Source organism: Pseudovirgaria hyperparasitica, assembly GCF_010093815.1.
Source record: "Pseudovirgaria hyperparasitica strain CBS 121739 unplaced genomic scaffold EJ05scaffold_20, whole genome shotgun sequence".
NCBI classification, from domain to species: Eukaryota; Fungi; Ascomycota; class Dothideomycetes; order Acrospermales; family Acrospermaceae; genus Pseudovirgaria; species Pseudovirgaria hyperparasitica.
In genome coordinates this window covers 486822-500516 of record NW_022985568.1, presented here as the reverse complement: position 1 = coordinate 500516, position 13695 = coordinate 486822, and the positions used below count along the sequence as shown (strand labels likewise).

Genomic DNA, 13695 nt, shown 5'->3' with positions numbered 1-13695 from the left:
AAATATGCCTGAGATCTTCTGCATTCATTGCATTGTGTTCTATCCAGATTGTCGAGCTACAAACGTCTTTCACCCATAGTTGCTCATTAACTCCTTTGGTGTGTTCTGTCTACTATAATAATACTCACTAGACTACTCGTCTCGTTCTCGCCAATCAGTAAGGCTTCGTTTATGGTACTTTAATCGGATTACCCCTTCCAATATTGCTTCCTTTACGATAGGGCGTATTGCTCGCATAACACTTCTCCAGAGGCCGATATCGTCGCAGCAAGTACATATACAGTTCTCGAAACTCTGTAGAATACAACATAGAAGCATGACTCGCACGACTCGCAACTCCGCAGCAGCAGCAGGAGGCATCAATTCGATATTGAAGACTGAGCCGCAGCAGCTTTCAAGTCCACCTCCTACGCCTGTGCCAGCCAATCGTAACACTAGAAAAGCTACCCCTGGATCAAGGAGAACCGCCAAACACACAAGCGAAGAACAAGTATCGACCACTGTATCACCGCCAAGGAGCACAAAGAAGAGAACTCGCGGCGATGTGAAATCAGAGGAAGACGACGAGCTTCCGCATAACCTTGGCAAGTCTCTAGATACCAAGCAGAACGTCGCCTCTCCAGCGAAGAAATCAAGGTCACGCAAACAGGTCAAACTCGAGGCATCTGACGTTGCTGATGCCAAAGAACTTGTCAACAGTGTGGTCGTGAAAACAGAGGAAAAGGGGTCGCCCTCGAAGAAAGCCAAGAAGCCCAAGGACACCACCTACGGACTCACTCCTGGCGAAACACCCTTTCCCGATTGGCCACACCCCACACCAGAGGAGTGTCACGAGGTGAATGATGTCCTGTCAAAACTACACGGAGCTGTGAAAGCCCCGAAGACTATACCGAACCCCTCCCTGACCGTTTCCGGCTGCGGCGAAGTGCCGTCTGTGCTCGATGCACTCATCCGTACTCGGCTGTCAGCCGCGACATCCGGCACGAACTCATCCCGTGCCTTCCAGGGCCTCGTCCAACGCTTTGGCACCATCAAAGAAGGCATCGGCAAAGGCAGCGTCAACTGGGACGCCGTCCGACGAGCAGACGTCAAAGAAGTCTTCGAAGCCATCAAAAGCGGCGGACTCGCACAAGTCAAAAGCAAAGACATCAAGGAAATCCTACAACAAGTCTACGAAGAAAACCAAGCCAGGCGCGCCGCATTGCTTAACCCAAATGCCGATCCCGCCGGCGCATCCAAGGAATCCGCCGACGAGAAGGACCGCGAAGTCGCTCTCGCCGAAGCCTCAGTCATCTCACTAGACCATCTCCACCTCCTCCCCGACAAAGAGGCCTTCGACAAACTCGTCAAGTACCCCGGCATCGGCCCAAAGACCGCCTCCTGCGTCCTGCTCTTCTGCCTCCAGCGGCCCTCCTTCGCCGTCGACACGCACGTCTTCCGTCTCTGCTCCTGGCTCGGTTGGGTCCCCCCAAACGCCACAAGAAACACCGCGTATGCGCACTGCGACGTCCGCATCCCCGACGAGCTCAAGTACGCCTTGCATCAGCTCCTGATTCGTCATGGGAAGAGCTGTCCGAGGTGCAGAGCGAATACGAGCGAGACGTATCGCGGGTGGGAGGATGGCTGTGTCATTGATCATCTGGTTAAGCGGACTGGGGTGCGGAAAGGTGGGGTCGAGGCTGGAAGCCCGAATAAGAAGAAGACCAAGAAGACGAAAGGGAAGATGGAGAGTGATGAAGAGGACGAAGGGAGCGATGATTCTCTTAGCGAGCTCAGCGACCTTGGCAGCGACAGCGACAGCGACTAGAAGCTGACGCTTGAAACTCGAATGTTCGGGCTTAGAAGAACATCATATACGTCCGAGAGACGTTCCGTCACTTTCTCAGCCATGTATTAAAATAATCATTGGTACTGTATGCAACTCACTGTTATCATCTAGTATATAGCTTCAGGCAATGCCTTGCGAGTGTATCACACTGTACTGTATCATTATTAGGAGCTCTCGTTTCGATAGTCTGTCAGCGGTCACGGTTGACGTACCAGACTAATGTATCTCAACAACGGCGAGGGGTGCTTTTCCGCAACTATTAAATGATAATATACACCAGATTTTCAATACAGTACAGTAACGCTGAATGAGTTGTCATGACTCAAAATCCCATCAAAACCAAAATAACCAAACGCCCGAGCCTGGCCACCGTGCGCCTAGCACGGGGCACACCGTATCCTGTATCTGGGTATCTCATGGAGTAACATTCTAAGCCAAGTGAACCATGCAATAGCCATATACCTCGCTGGGGAGTCATCGATATCATAAAAGTCGTATCCGTGTTGCACATAAGGTAAGTCATAATTTCGTTACAAATTTTTGGTCCTTGCAATTCGGCGCGTCGTAGGTTGTGTTTTCATCATGCTTTGATCATCCTAATAACAACCTTCACACCCAACGCTCCAGCTTCTCTGATTGCACAGCTTAGACAAGTACGACCCTGCCTAGAGATCAAGGCGTGATGTCCAGTCTGGGCACACCACGCTCTTGATAAAACTTGCTCGTCTGAGCTCTGACATTGGACCACGAGAATATCGTCTTTCGGGACAGGGTTATTGTGGTATAGAGCCGAGGCGGGAACAATCTGGAAAGAGTGGCTGGAGTGTAGAGGATGCGCGTGTATTTGTCCTTTAATTTTGGAGGGCGGAGGCGTAGAATTTGGTAAGAGTACAGAAATCTTCGAAGCGGAAGGCGGTATGCAAGGAAAGGCTGAGATAAAGTGAACATCGAACGTGATGTATACGGTGAATTCCATGGTGTGCGGGATTGGTGGTGAGGCATCACGGTCGTCGAGATCGTGATTGATGTCTGAATCAGGAGTACTGACAGATGCTGTGTCGTAAACCTCTGCCGGTGTAAAGGAAAATCGAAGAGAAACGCCATACTCTTTGGCTTCATAATGATCAGCGGAGGGTACAGCAGGATGTTGTGGATTTGAGGATGCGTGAAGTGAATTTTGCATCTCCGTCGCGGTCTCTAGTCTCAGTTCAAGGAACTTGATGGCCCCACGATATGCCGAATTTGCATCATCGTCTAAAGGTAGTGTGAAGTCGTCCGAATGAGCGTCCTTGATATCTCCATTCTTGATGAATCCCCCGCTTTTCTGTACGGCATCTCCAAGGCGATCTGGCACATCAACGTCTTTGAAGGTGATATCAAGCCAGCGATCTTCGAAACCCTCAGGGACGATCAATGCTCTGATCCAACCCATACATTCCTTGGACCCTTCGGCTGCCGCAAGGACGCGGCCAGCTACGCAGCTCTTACTCCACCAACTACTGCCGGCGTATATGAAGGCGCCATACAGGTTAGCAGCATCGCCAAGAGCTGTAATGGCAGATGAGTCATTCTCTAGTAGAGTGCTAATCAGCAAGTGTGGCAAAGCTTCTCCAGGAAGAACGAAGCCCGTCAGGTAAGCGCGAGACAGCCAACCACCAATATCGATTGGGTTGCCTAGAGCCTCGTCTGTTTGGTTCGATGGTCTCAATTGGATGGACAATGCTGAATTTCCTCGGCTAAGGGAAGGACGGACGGGTGCGATGTTGAAATAGCTATTGCGATTGTTCAACAGAGCTCGCGGAGTAGCGACGGGAGTACTGTATATGCTCGATGAAGATGTTCCTAAGGTTGCTATTACTGGATTAACCGCCTTACGCGGGTCACCCACTTTTGCGTGCTCGTCTTGCTTAGGCAAACCAAGTTTACGAGATAAATCCGACGAGATATGGTCCATATTCGGCCAAAGCAATTGATTCGCAAAGAACAAGAGGCCCGAAAATTGCCTTGACGGATGCCTTGGGGCAAACACAAGTATTGGCCTTTGTTCTGCTTGAGGCGATTCGGGTTCAGAAGAAATTGCGGAGAAGAAGCCGCGCTTTTTGGGTGATACTGGTAGTTGCGGCATTTCTAGCATCACATGGATATCGTCTAGGAACCTTCTCGCTAGGAGGAGATCCCAGTCTGTTTTGCGAGTCTTGATCTTTGTGAAACTTTCGACTTCTGCCTGTGTAAGCGCCATCTTCTGCACGACCTCCGGCGAACTCATAGCACTGACGGCATCAAGCCGAAGTAGGAGCTCACACGCCAGCGATAGCTGAAGAACGAAAGTGTCTCTATCCGTCCATTCATGCGCTTTGTCTGTGGAGTTGACATCTTCTGTTGAACCTTGAGCATTACCACTAGCCCAAATCAATTGCCCAAGCTTGATACGCCATTCTACTAGACTAAAGTCGAACCACACTCCTTTAAGTTTCAGAACCTTAATCAACGTTTCGATTTGGACTTTTAAGCCTGTTGGATCTCTTGTGTTTGGGTCGTATCGCGGCGGAGTCAAAAACTTTCCAAACAGGACAGTGTACAGAGTGGCTGGAGTTTGCTCGTCGAGAATAGTTGCATTTCCCCCTTTAGCCTTTAATGTTTGATACATTTCACTTAGTTCGATGAGTCGCTCGTTGATGTCCTGAGATTGCATACTCCGGATCCCGAGGCGTTCAGGGTTGTGTAGCAGTAGCTCAATATTTCTTTTTGCTTCAGACAGACCACCAGAAGCCTTGTACTCATCAATATCGACATAGTTGTCCGATATAGGAATTTCCAGAAAATGTTCGTAGCCAATGGTGCCAGGTTCAAGACCAGTGACACTGAGCATGCTGGGTACCTCCTCGATGCTGATCTCGTACCCAATATGTACCTTGTCTTCCTCATCTTCGGTATCCATCTTGTGTGTATGTCGACGTGATGTCGCGAGTGAGAATGCAGCATGCGCTGGTGGAGTACAGTCTCGGAGGTCCTGCACCTGAACCCCTTTGTTCCATGGGAAGGTGACTTGAGGCAGTGGCCTGGTGTACCATCTACCAACTGTGAAGTGTGGTGCACCTGAGTATAAGGTATGGAAATCCTCCTGTCCGAGCATTTTCACACGTTCAATCTTCGCTTCGTCAGGCTTGGGCGGTGAACTGGTCTCATTGCTCGAGATTTGTCCGCTATTTGGACTATAAATCGAGCTACATCCGTGTGGAGTAGGACGAAGGGAGTGAGAACTGATCGAAGGTAACTTCGACAGTTTGGTGTCAGCAATGTGAGAGTCCTGTACACAGGAGAGAGGTAAGTAGAGATTCATGGACGGCGGCGACAGCCAAGCTGAGGCTGGCTTTCTGGCTCCAAGGCTGGCACTGGTGCATGCACGTAGCTGCTGCAGACGAAGGAATCCAAAAAGTCAGGACTTACCGAGACATTCTTATGAGAAGTAATTGCCATGTCTGAGTGTCGCTTGCCCTTCAGCAGAATCCCGATTCTCTTCCGTAAGCCGGATCTGGATCTCTCGATCTGTTGCGCCACACCACGACGATCAACCACTGGGTTCGGCTTATTCTTTCTGGTCCAGAACGGCATCATGGCATAGTGTTCCACGGACTCCCAAGTTTAACCAAGGATGCCTGGTGGCAGGTATGGCGCGGGGTTGGCTAGGTCTCTAAATCACAAGGCTGCAGGCCACTGTGAATCCGTCAGCCAAAAGGAAAAAACTGGCACGAGGACAGTGACGAACGCAAACGGGGAACGGTAAGTGTGGAAAAGATGTTCCTCACTGCTCTGAAAACAAGGCATGGGCATGCCCGGACTGCACGCCACACGTCGTGCAGTGCATGAACCCGCGCTCGAGATGGCGGCGGTGGCACATGGCCATATGACAAGTTGATTCCTGCATGGTAAGACTCCGTTGAGCCCAGCGATCCGCATGTACAAGCACATCACTGCGTCTTCGTCTGCTGGATCGTGTGTAGCGCCCGTTGCGAGTATCGAGTCCCATATTGAGGTTCGCGCGAGACTCAAGGATAAACCTTGGATCCATCCATGGACGCGGTGGCTTCTTGCCAAGCCGCTCAGCATGTGGCGTAGGTGGCTTGCTTCTCCCGACCAACTCAACCACTATAGATAATCGATCAGATCCATCAGATGTTCCAACTCACTCTCACCCACAGTCAGTCAGCCGCCAGTTTGGGCCTTCAGCCCTCACTAGACAACCTACACTTTTGGGGGGGTAGAACGCCGTTATGCCAAGGACGGGAGCTATATACGAGTCAGTTGTCTTAGACAACTGACATCACCAGGCCATAGCCCCGATGCTAATGGTTACCCCAGATAACTCGATCTTGATCTTGATCGCTATTCTGTTCGTGCCTGCAGCAGCAGACGAAGAAAGTGACGTAAGATACAGAGACCGAAATCGTGTGGCCTTGATCTCGGAGTAATAGTTCGTTGTACAACATCTTCAGCCCTGGAGACGTCGAAATGGAGATTGATAAGATAAGATCTCAGCCCGAATGTTTAAGCAGCTTGTGTAACTTATGTACCAAATGTAGCTCCTGGTTAATAGATGCTTCACCATGATGCCCATCAGTGTTAGCAATGAAACTGCACCTTGCACCATTGATAAGATCTTCTTTTGCAAGGATATACTGTCTAGGATGCCCCTCCGAGGTTGCCCAGGCTCGGCGAACAAAGACGAGAGCGTCCGTCTCTCGATAGATGGCTTCTTTCCGACCTGACCACTTCACCACCAATTATCAAGTGCTCTCTGCATCTCTATTTCTTACGTCTGTTATCTGATAGAGCAGAAAATACCATTAGAGCAACATGCGGCTCATTCTGCTCAGCCTTCTCGTCGGCCCAATCGCCGCCTCCCTCCTTCCCAGCCCGCAAACCATCTTCACGAACCCCCTCTCCGAAGAAGGTTGGTCCATTCCAACAATCCATGAATCCGCAGTGCAGGCCCGCCGCATCCTACGCCTCGAGACAATCGGTACTCTCTCGACCATCTTCCCCTCCTCGTCCTCGATCGCTCCTTTCGAGCGCCGCCCTTCCGATGTCCAAGGCACCCCTGTCGGCCTCATGGACTACTTCGCCGACTGCGAGGCTCATGGCAACCCTACTATACTCGCCATTGGTATTGCTACTTCCTTTAAGAATGTTGATGCTGGGAGTAATATCACGCTGAGCTTGCGCTGGCACCCGCCGTACCCTGCGGGCACACCGTATAGTGCGGCTAGCATGCCGCGATTTAGCCTGGTCGGGTATCTGGAGGACATTGAGAAAGACGAAATGAACAAGTTAGGCGTGGAGGGATGTTTTGTAAAGACACATCCAGATGCTGCGGCGTGGCTACCGGGAAACAGAATCCATGAGTCAAAATTCGTGCGGCTGGTCGTGAAGGAAGTATATTGGATTGGCGGGTTTGGAGACAGAGCGTACATTGGGTGGATTCCATTGGATGAGTGGAGCCAAGTAACGGAGAAGGAGATTGGGGAAACTAGATTGCCAGGTGAGAAGAATAAGTGGAAATGGGCGAATTTTGTGGGAGATTGGTGAAGAGATAGACATGGTCATATAACTTGGTTACCTGGACTATTTGGCTGGGAGTTTCTGGAGATGTTGATATGACGGTTTCTCTCGGGGCTGGCTACAAGGTGATCTACCTAGGTTAGAACATCCCTATGGCGCACAGGCTCCGAATATTATCAGCAACGCATTCGCATCATTAGTTTTTGAGGCAAACATCAACCTTTTGTGCACTAGCACAATCACACCTATCTCGGTCTAAATCAGGAAGTCGAAGAAGTTGAGAAAGTATCATTACAATATCCATTACCGTAGCTCTCTGGTTTCGGCTAATCGAACCGTAACACCCCTCTCTCGGATAAATCAATATTCAGATCCTCTAGAACTACTGAGCAGATATCCATCTATAGCATCTCGGTGAGCCGAGGGCTCTGCGATGATGTATCATGACGTCATGTGACGCTACTCCTCAAAACACCTCAACGACGTCGTCCAGGGTAAGATATCCCCCTCAGTGCCCCACTATACCTAGCTATCCGTGGCCTGACTACTTAAAAATGTCTCTGTACTGCGCCCATGAACCTTTCTATCTCCAATTCCAAGGATACTGAAACTCAATCCGTTTTTCACCCCAATTGCTGAAGCTAGATTCGTCAACATGTCTCAAACACCTTCGCACGCTTGTAAGTCCAAGCATATCCATTCAATTGAACATGCCCAATCAGCTGATCCGCTTCAGGCTGTACCGTACCTCCAGTCGTCAAAGATGGCTACAAGGAGAAGGGTACCTGGACCACTGTTAACGGTCTCAAGACCTACACTACGGGTCCGTCTTCCGCGAAAAAGGGCATCCTTGTCGTCTATGATATCTTCGGATATTTCCCACAGACTCTTCAAGGCGCCGATATTCTTGCTACTGGTGATTCGCATCAAAATTACCAGGTCTTTATGCCTGACTTCTTCGAGGGCAAACCTGCAGATATTTCTTGGTACCCTCCTGACAACGAAGAGAAAGGTAAGAAGCTCGGCGACTTCTTCAACACCACGGCTGCACCACCGACAACCGTTGGCCGTATCCCAAAAATCTTGGATGAGCTGAAGAATAGCACTGGCATCCAGGACTGGGGCATTCTAGGCTACTGCTGGGGTGGTAAGATAGTGAATCTTAGCACGCAGCAGGGCACGCCTTTCAAGGCTGGTGCGGCGGTGCATCCGGCGATGGTAGACGCCGGGGATGCGAGTGGGATTACAGTTCCGGTAGCGCTGTTGCCGAGTAAGGATGAGAGCAAGGAAGATGTGGAGAAATGGGAGAAGGCGTTGAAGGTCAAGACGAGAGTGGAGTGGTTCAATGATCAGGTTCATGGATTCATGGCTGCTCGGTGAGTTTGTGTAGATGGGTTGCCAGAAGGTGGCTACTGACTTGACACAGTGGTGATCTTGACAACGAGCGCGTTCGCTCCGAGTATGAGCGTGGGTACAAGATCCTCCTCGACTGGTTCCACGACCACGTGTGAGTGACTCCATTTATATCGTAACGTGTGGGTAAGCGTTACACTTTGTATCAATCAGAACTAATGCTGATATGATCACAGCGGCACTTCTCCATCTACAAACATGAAGTTGTAGCTTCGTCATGGAACGTGGTATGCGCTAGTCATTTCGTAGGACAAAGAGATAAACAAGCAAGCCAGAAACTAGTCACATGTGCTAATTATTAACAACCCTTGCGGCATTTCATGCCTTGTAGTCTTCCTTTCCTTGTAATCCATAGTGGTACATGGTTGCACAATGAGGCGCCATCGTAAGCGAGCGCTCTTGCCCCTTGCTCCTGCTCTCGGAGTTGCGTCCAGGTATTTCATACCAATGTTTCACCAGATTCGCAGTCCAGCATTAAAATTCCACATTGAGCTTTGAAAGCCACGGAATGCTCGTGTAGAATCCTGATATGACCGCTTCGATCCTTGAGTTTGTTTTCTCGTTCCTGCAACGAAGTCCTGTTCTCCACTTGCAAACAACACCAGTACTTCCCATTTCTGGTAAGGAATGTTCCCATCGAGTATGAATTGCTTAGTCTTCCGTCAGGAGCTGCTGTGCTCGTTCACAGCTCTGATATTAGATCTTGTTTGCGTTCGGAACTGACTATTCATACACTAACGGCTACACTAGAGTACTATGTCACGATATTACTTTGGAAAATCGATACTTCGAATTCTGGCAGCTGAAATGTGTAATCACTCGGATCGTATTGAATGAAAAGTTCTTCAAACCTATCCGGACCGCCAAAACCCCTAGACACCTCGACCACGATTTAGTCAAAGAGAACAAAACGGAATGCTGTACGCTTGTGGATCCCAATCACTAGAAGGATCGACTCGCAGAACTTGGACACATTGCGAAATATCTGGTTTGCCACAGAGTTCCAGATCTGGGTCGGAATGCATTACTTGGTACATTTCTTGAATCTGCTCTGGCGTACGTGCTGTCGAAATGGATATAAAAGGAGGACCGAATATCTTCTCGGAGGTAATATCACTTCTGCAGAGATCCTTCTTACCGATACAACCCCCTGAACGACAAATCTTTGCCTTTCTACCCAATAAATCTGAACAATGTCACACCCCTCCAGTGAATACGACCTTGGATACCAGGAAGACGAAAAGTCCATAATGTCAACACATTCACCTCTTGCACCCAATCCTTTTACCGGACCACCGTTCCCAGGTCATTCACCTTTTGTACCCAACCCTTTTGCCGGACCACCGTTCCCAGGTCATTCACCTTTTGTACCCAATCCTTATGCCGGACCATCGTTCCAAGGACATTCACTGCCTGACTTCCCACCTCCTGAATCAATCATGATAGATATAGCGAATTATCCCTGTGTGGACGATAAGTTTTTGACCGACCATCTTGACTATGTCCTTGGAAAGATAGGAGACTCACCTGCATGTCGGAAAGATTGCGAAGACAGGTTTACTAAGGACGGTTTCCAGTATATGGTCTCAATGCTCAAAGGGCGTGAACTGCCGGCAGTCTTTGAATATGGAGGAAAACAATATCGTTTCCTACAGCACTACTACATTGACCTACTCCGGTACTGGGCCACGGGGCTCTGTTGCATAGGTAAGTGAGACCTTGCCGACACACTCTTGGATATGCCGACCTAATCTCGATATTCCCAGTGTTGGCCAACAATTCTGGTAATGAAGCTTGGAATAAAGAGCGCAGATCTGTAAAACGCCGTCAATGGCACCATTTTCCTTCTTTGGTGTTTTTCAAAAAGCCAGATACAGAGCGGGTGACATTCGACGCGGCTTTTCGGCGGCTTACCTTGGATGAGGGGTATCTCAGAGAGATCGGAGTTAAGCCAACCATTGAAAGCTCTGATTTTTCTGTGTATAATTGTACACACCACCTATGGCTGATTATAGAAGACTTGAAGACAGTGTCTGAAGATTCTAAGGCTCATCCTCTAGCCCTGCGAGGCTGCCTGGACAGTCAGAACAGAGTTCCTATCAATCAGTCCAACTTCAATCCTGCCTCTCCGGGATTGACTCAGTCCAGTTCAACTGAGGCCTCTTGCCAAGGGTTGGATCTTCAGTCCAATTCAATTCTAGGGTGGGATTGAGTTGCTAATAGTTGAGTTGAACTGAAGTTATATATAGATAGGTAGATATCCTCTTGAGATTAGGTGATTCGACGAAATTGACCAGAAGAAAGTCACGTGACTCAATATCACGTGATGGACCTCGTGATTTACCGTATGATATATCATGTTCTATATCATGTGGCTCCGGTCGAGTACATTAAGTAAGCTATCATATAATAGGTCACGTGACTTTCGCGTGACTTATTCCTTACTCTCTCATATAAAAAAGCACGTGGAGCCTCTATACTAATAGCTATATATTCATAATAGACACATTACTATGAGACGATCTGCGAAAAGGATCGGGCATGGATCTGGCGGTACATCGAATTCTAATGATCGTTGTTGAATCGCGCACTTTGGGCATCTCAGACGAATGCAGAATGTGGGATTGTCCATCAACACTTCAAGGCAAGCACCCGTGCGGAGTGTGACAAGCATTCAACCCCTGCAATACATACAACTGAATTTGGAAGGAAGAACTCGCGCAGTTACTCGACGTATGCGGCTGCAATGTATATTGCGGGGAATTCCATCACCAGCCTTGTCCGGAAGCTCATGAATCGCCGAGAGATACTGGACCGGCCCATAATATCGCGGACGTTGAAAGAGTACTCGGTCTCATGCCCAGTCGTAGTACACACCGTTGTATCTGCACATCGCTTACAAGACCCCGGCTTTTCTCACAGGCACGAGCTATGCCTCCCCTTGCAATCAGAGTCTAGTATAGATTATGCACGACCGGATTACGCGCAACCCATGTCGTTGGCCAATAGAAGTAGATTAACTGCCGCGTCATGATCAACTACCTAGAGTGACTACCAGGGCGACTGGTCGGACGCTGGTCTATATACCTTTTGGGTCCTACTTGGCCGCGATCTGGGCATTATATCCTGCACATGATCCATGAGGGCCGCGAAGCAATGTCCAGATGGGTGATGATATAGTTTGCAGGCATGGTGAATCTATGCGGGTTTGGCATCTATGCTCTGCATGAATTGATCTTCCTGAGGGCCCCGCTCGTGCTGGTTTCCTCTGATTCATTCGGTTTCGTTCAAGATTTTCGCCGGTAGAGTGCACTGGATGCGCACATAATGAAATTGGACTTCAGAGTAGATGGGATGGACCACGATGTGACCATTACACAGAGGCAGAAAATGCCTTCCATGGAGGGGACTCCATCCAGAAGAGCATTCATGGTTAGTAGATATCTACGAGACTGACGTTCGAACTGATAACAACGTAGGCCATGCTCTGGAGCTGTGTGGCCATTACATTTACATTTTCAGTCGCGCGAATCTGGATCCGGATAAAAATCAAACATGCCGTCTTTGCGGACGACTTTGCTCTTGTCTTCGGCTTCATTTGTTTCCTGGCTCTGGCTATAATCTATCAAGTGGCGATCGATCTGATGTTTGGCTTTGGACCGCAACAGTCGAGTGAGACTCAAGCCATGTGGCAAACCTACCAGTTTGCATTATTCATGTTGTTTTGGACGGGTCTATGGAGTGTCAAGATCAGTATCTTAGTATTCCTAAGACGGTTCATGAATATATCTATAGGAAGATCAATGGTATATTGGTGGACAGTGGCTGGATTTACAATGAGTTGTCTGTTCGTCAGCTTTGGGCTGCTTTTTGGCGTTTGTGGAAAGACGGGTGACTATTTCAAGCCTGGTATGTTCATCTGCTATCGTTCTTCGCACGTCCTGATGTTAAGGATAGGGAAGTGCCACTCGGAACACAACCGATCGATGCACGTCGTGACGATTCGATTCGCTGGAGTCGCCGACATCGTCACCGATCTAGCAATCATGCTGCTACCGTGGAATCTTCTTTGGAACCTGCAGATCAACAAGCGTCAGAAGACTGCCCTCGGGATCATCTTCTCGCTGAGTTTCCTCGTCGTAGTATTTGCCATGCTGAGACTGCTCAATACTCGTCCCGAGACTGGGCATTTCAGTCCTGTATGGGTCGGCGTTTGGTCCATCTGGGAGTTGAACATCGGTAAGTCAAGACTCGGGTTCCCAGGACGCATAGTGAATGAAGCTCATGAACAACTAGCAATCATCGTCGGGTGTCTTCCATCGCTACGTTTCCTCGTTACCTCGCGGCGGCACAAGCGAAGCGGCTATGGCAGGCAATACGCCTACGGCAGCAGTGGAAGCAAGCGAAACCCAGAAAGCTCCCAGGACGTTCCCTTGCAGAATTTCAAGACCCAGTTCGGTTCAATAGCTAACATCCGACGGGGGACTCCGATCCTTCCGGAGGTTAGGAATAGCCAGGAGCGCATCATTCCATTCGGGAGTATCTACGTGCAAAAGGACATTGTGAGTCCTTCCTAATCTTGGATTATGACGTTTTGATTTAACCTAGGATAATAGCGTGTGAGTGAGAGATCGATAGCAGAGGATTGGCATAACACCCGAATTTAGCAGATTAGAGCATTAAATGGAATATTAATCCTTCTTACATCCTTCGGCATTACCAGGCCAACGGAGCCTTGCGATCATTGTGTTTATTGATGTTCAAGCCATTATCAGTTGAACGATAAAAGCATGTCGCATGGCGTGACTGGCGCCTACAAAGTTCGCTTGGTAATTGATACTAACCCCAGGCAGTGATCATTTACGATGAGATACCGATGATTCGAATTGACTCCT

At 49.1% G+C, this 13695-nt stretch overlaps 7 protein-coding genes across 7 annotated transcripts; 5 read left to right on the top strand and 2 right to left on the bottom strand.

Moving 5' to 3' along the window:
• Positions 1-6: 6 nt before the first annotated feature.
• On the top strand, positions 7-2092 carry EJ05DRAFT_480465 (DNA glycosylase). Its single transcript, XM_033744872.1, has one exon. The coding sequence runs from the start codon at positions 317-319 to the stop codon at positions 1805-1807; it is 1491 nt and encodes a 496-aa protein (XP_033595908.1). The 5' UTR covers positions 7-316; the 3' UTR covers positions 1808-2092.
• Positions 2093-2108: 16 nt separating this feature from the next.
• EJ05DRAFT_215907 (uncharacterized protein) lies at positions 2109-5346 on the bottom strand. The gene has a single exon (XM_033739868.1). It carries the CDS (start codon positions 5166-5168, stop codon positions 2409-2411), a length of 2760 nt encoding a protein of 919 aa, XP_033595907.1. The 5' UTR covers positions 5169-5346; the 3' UTR covers positions 2109-2408.
• Positions 5098-6053, bottom strand: EJ05DRAFT_215947 (uncharacterized protein). The gene is made up of 2 exons (XM_033739869.1): positions 5276-6053; positions 5098-5135 (listed from the first exon to the last, which is right to left on the bottom strand). The coding sequence occupies exon 1, from the start codon at positions 5933-5935 to the stop codon at positions 5525-5527; it is 411 nt and encodes a 136-aa protein (XP_033595906.1). The 5' UTR covers positions 5936-6053; the 3' UTR covers positions 5098-5135; positions 5276-5524.
• A 629-nt stretch (positions 6054-6682) lies between these two features.
• EJ05DRAFT_505093 (uncharacterized protein) lies at positions 6683-7414 on the top strand (the record flags this gene model as incomplete). The annotated part of the gene is made up of 1 exon (XM_033747664.1): positions 6683-7414. One exon carries the CDS (start codon positions 6683-6685, stop codon positions 7412-7414), a length of 732 nt encoding a protein of 243 aa, XP_033595905.1.
• Positions 7415-8027: 613 nt separating this feature from the next.
• On the top strand, positions 8028-9116 carry EJ05DRAFT_480461 (carboxymethylenebutenolidase). The gene is made up of 4 exons (XM_033744871.1): positions 8028-8067; positions 8124-8763; positions 8814-8926; positions 8977-9116. The coding sequence occupies exons 1-3, from the start codon at positions 8043-8045 to the stop codon at positions 8896-8898; spliced, it is 750 nt and encodes a 249-aa protein (XP_033595904.1). The 5' UTR covers positions 8028-8042; the 3' UTR covers positions 8899-8926; positions 8977-9116.
• Positions 9117-9785: 669 nt separating this feature from the next.
• Positions 9786-10771, top strand: EJ05DRAFT_480460 (uncharacterized protein). The gene is made up of 4 exons (XM_033744870.1): positions 9786-10262; positions 10328-10496; positions 10548-10614; positions 10715-10771. Exons 1-2 carry the CDS (start codon positions 9994-9996, stop codon positions 10362-10364), a joined length of 306 nt encoding a protein of 101 aa, XP_033595903.1. The 5' UTR covers positions 9786-9993; the 3' UTR covers positions 10365-10496; positions 10548-10614; positions 10715-10771.
• Positions 10772-12127: 1356 nt separating this feature from the next.
• On the top strand, positions 12128-13377 carry EJ05DRAFT_505090 (uncharacterized protein; the record flags this gene model as incomplete). The annotated part of the gene is made up of 4 exons (XM_033747663.1): positions 12128-12232; positions 12280-12709; positions 12758-13039; positions 13097-13377. 4 exons carry the CDS (start codon positions 12128-12130, stop codon positions 13375-13377), a joined length of 1098 nt encoding a protein of 365 aa, XP_033595902.1.
• Between the last annotated feature and the right edge of the window lie 318 nt (positions 13378-13695).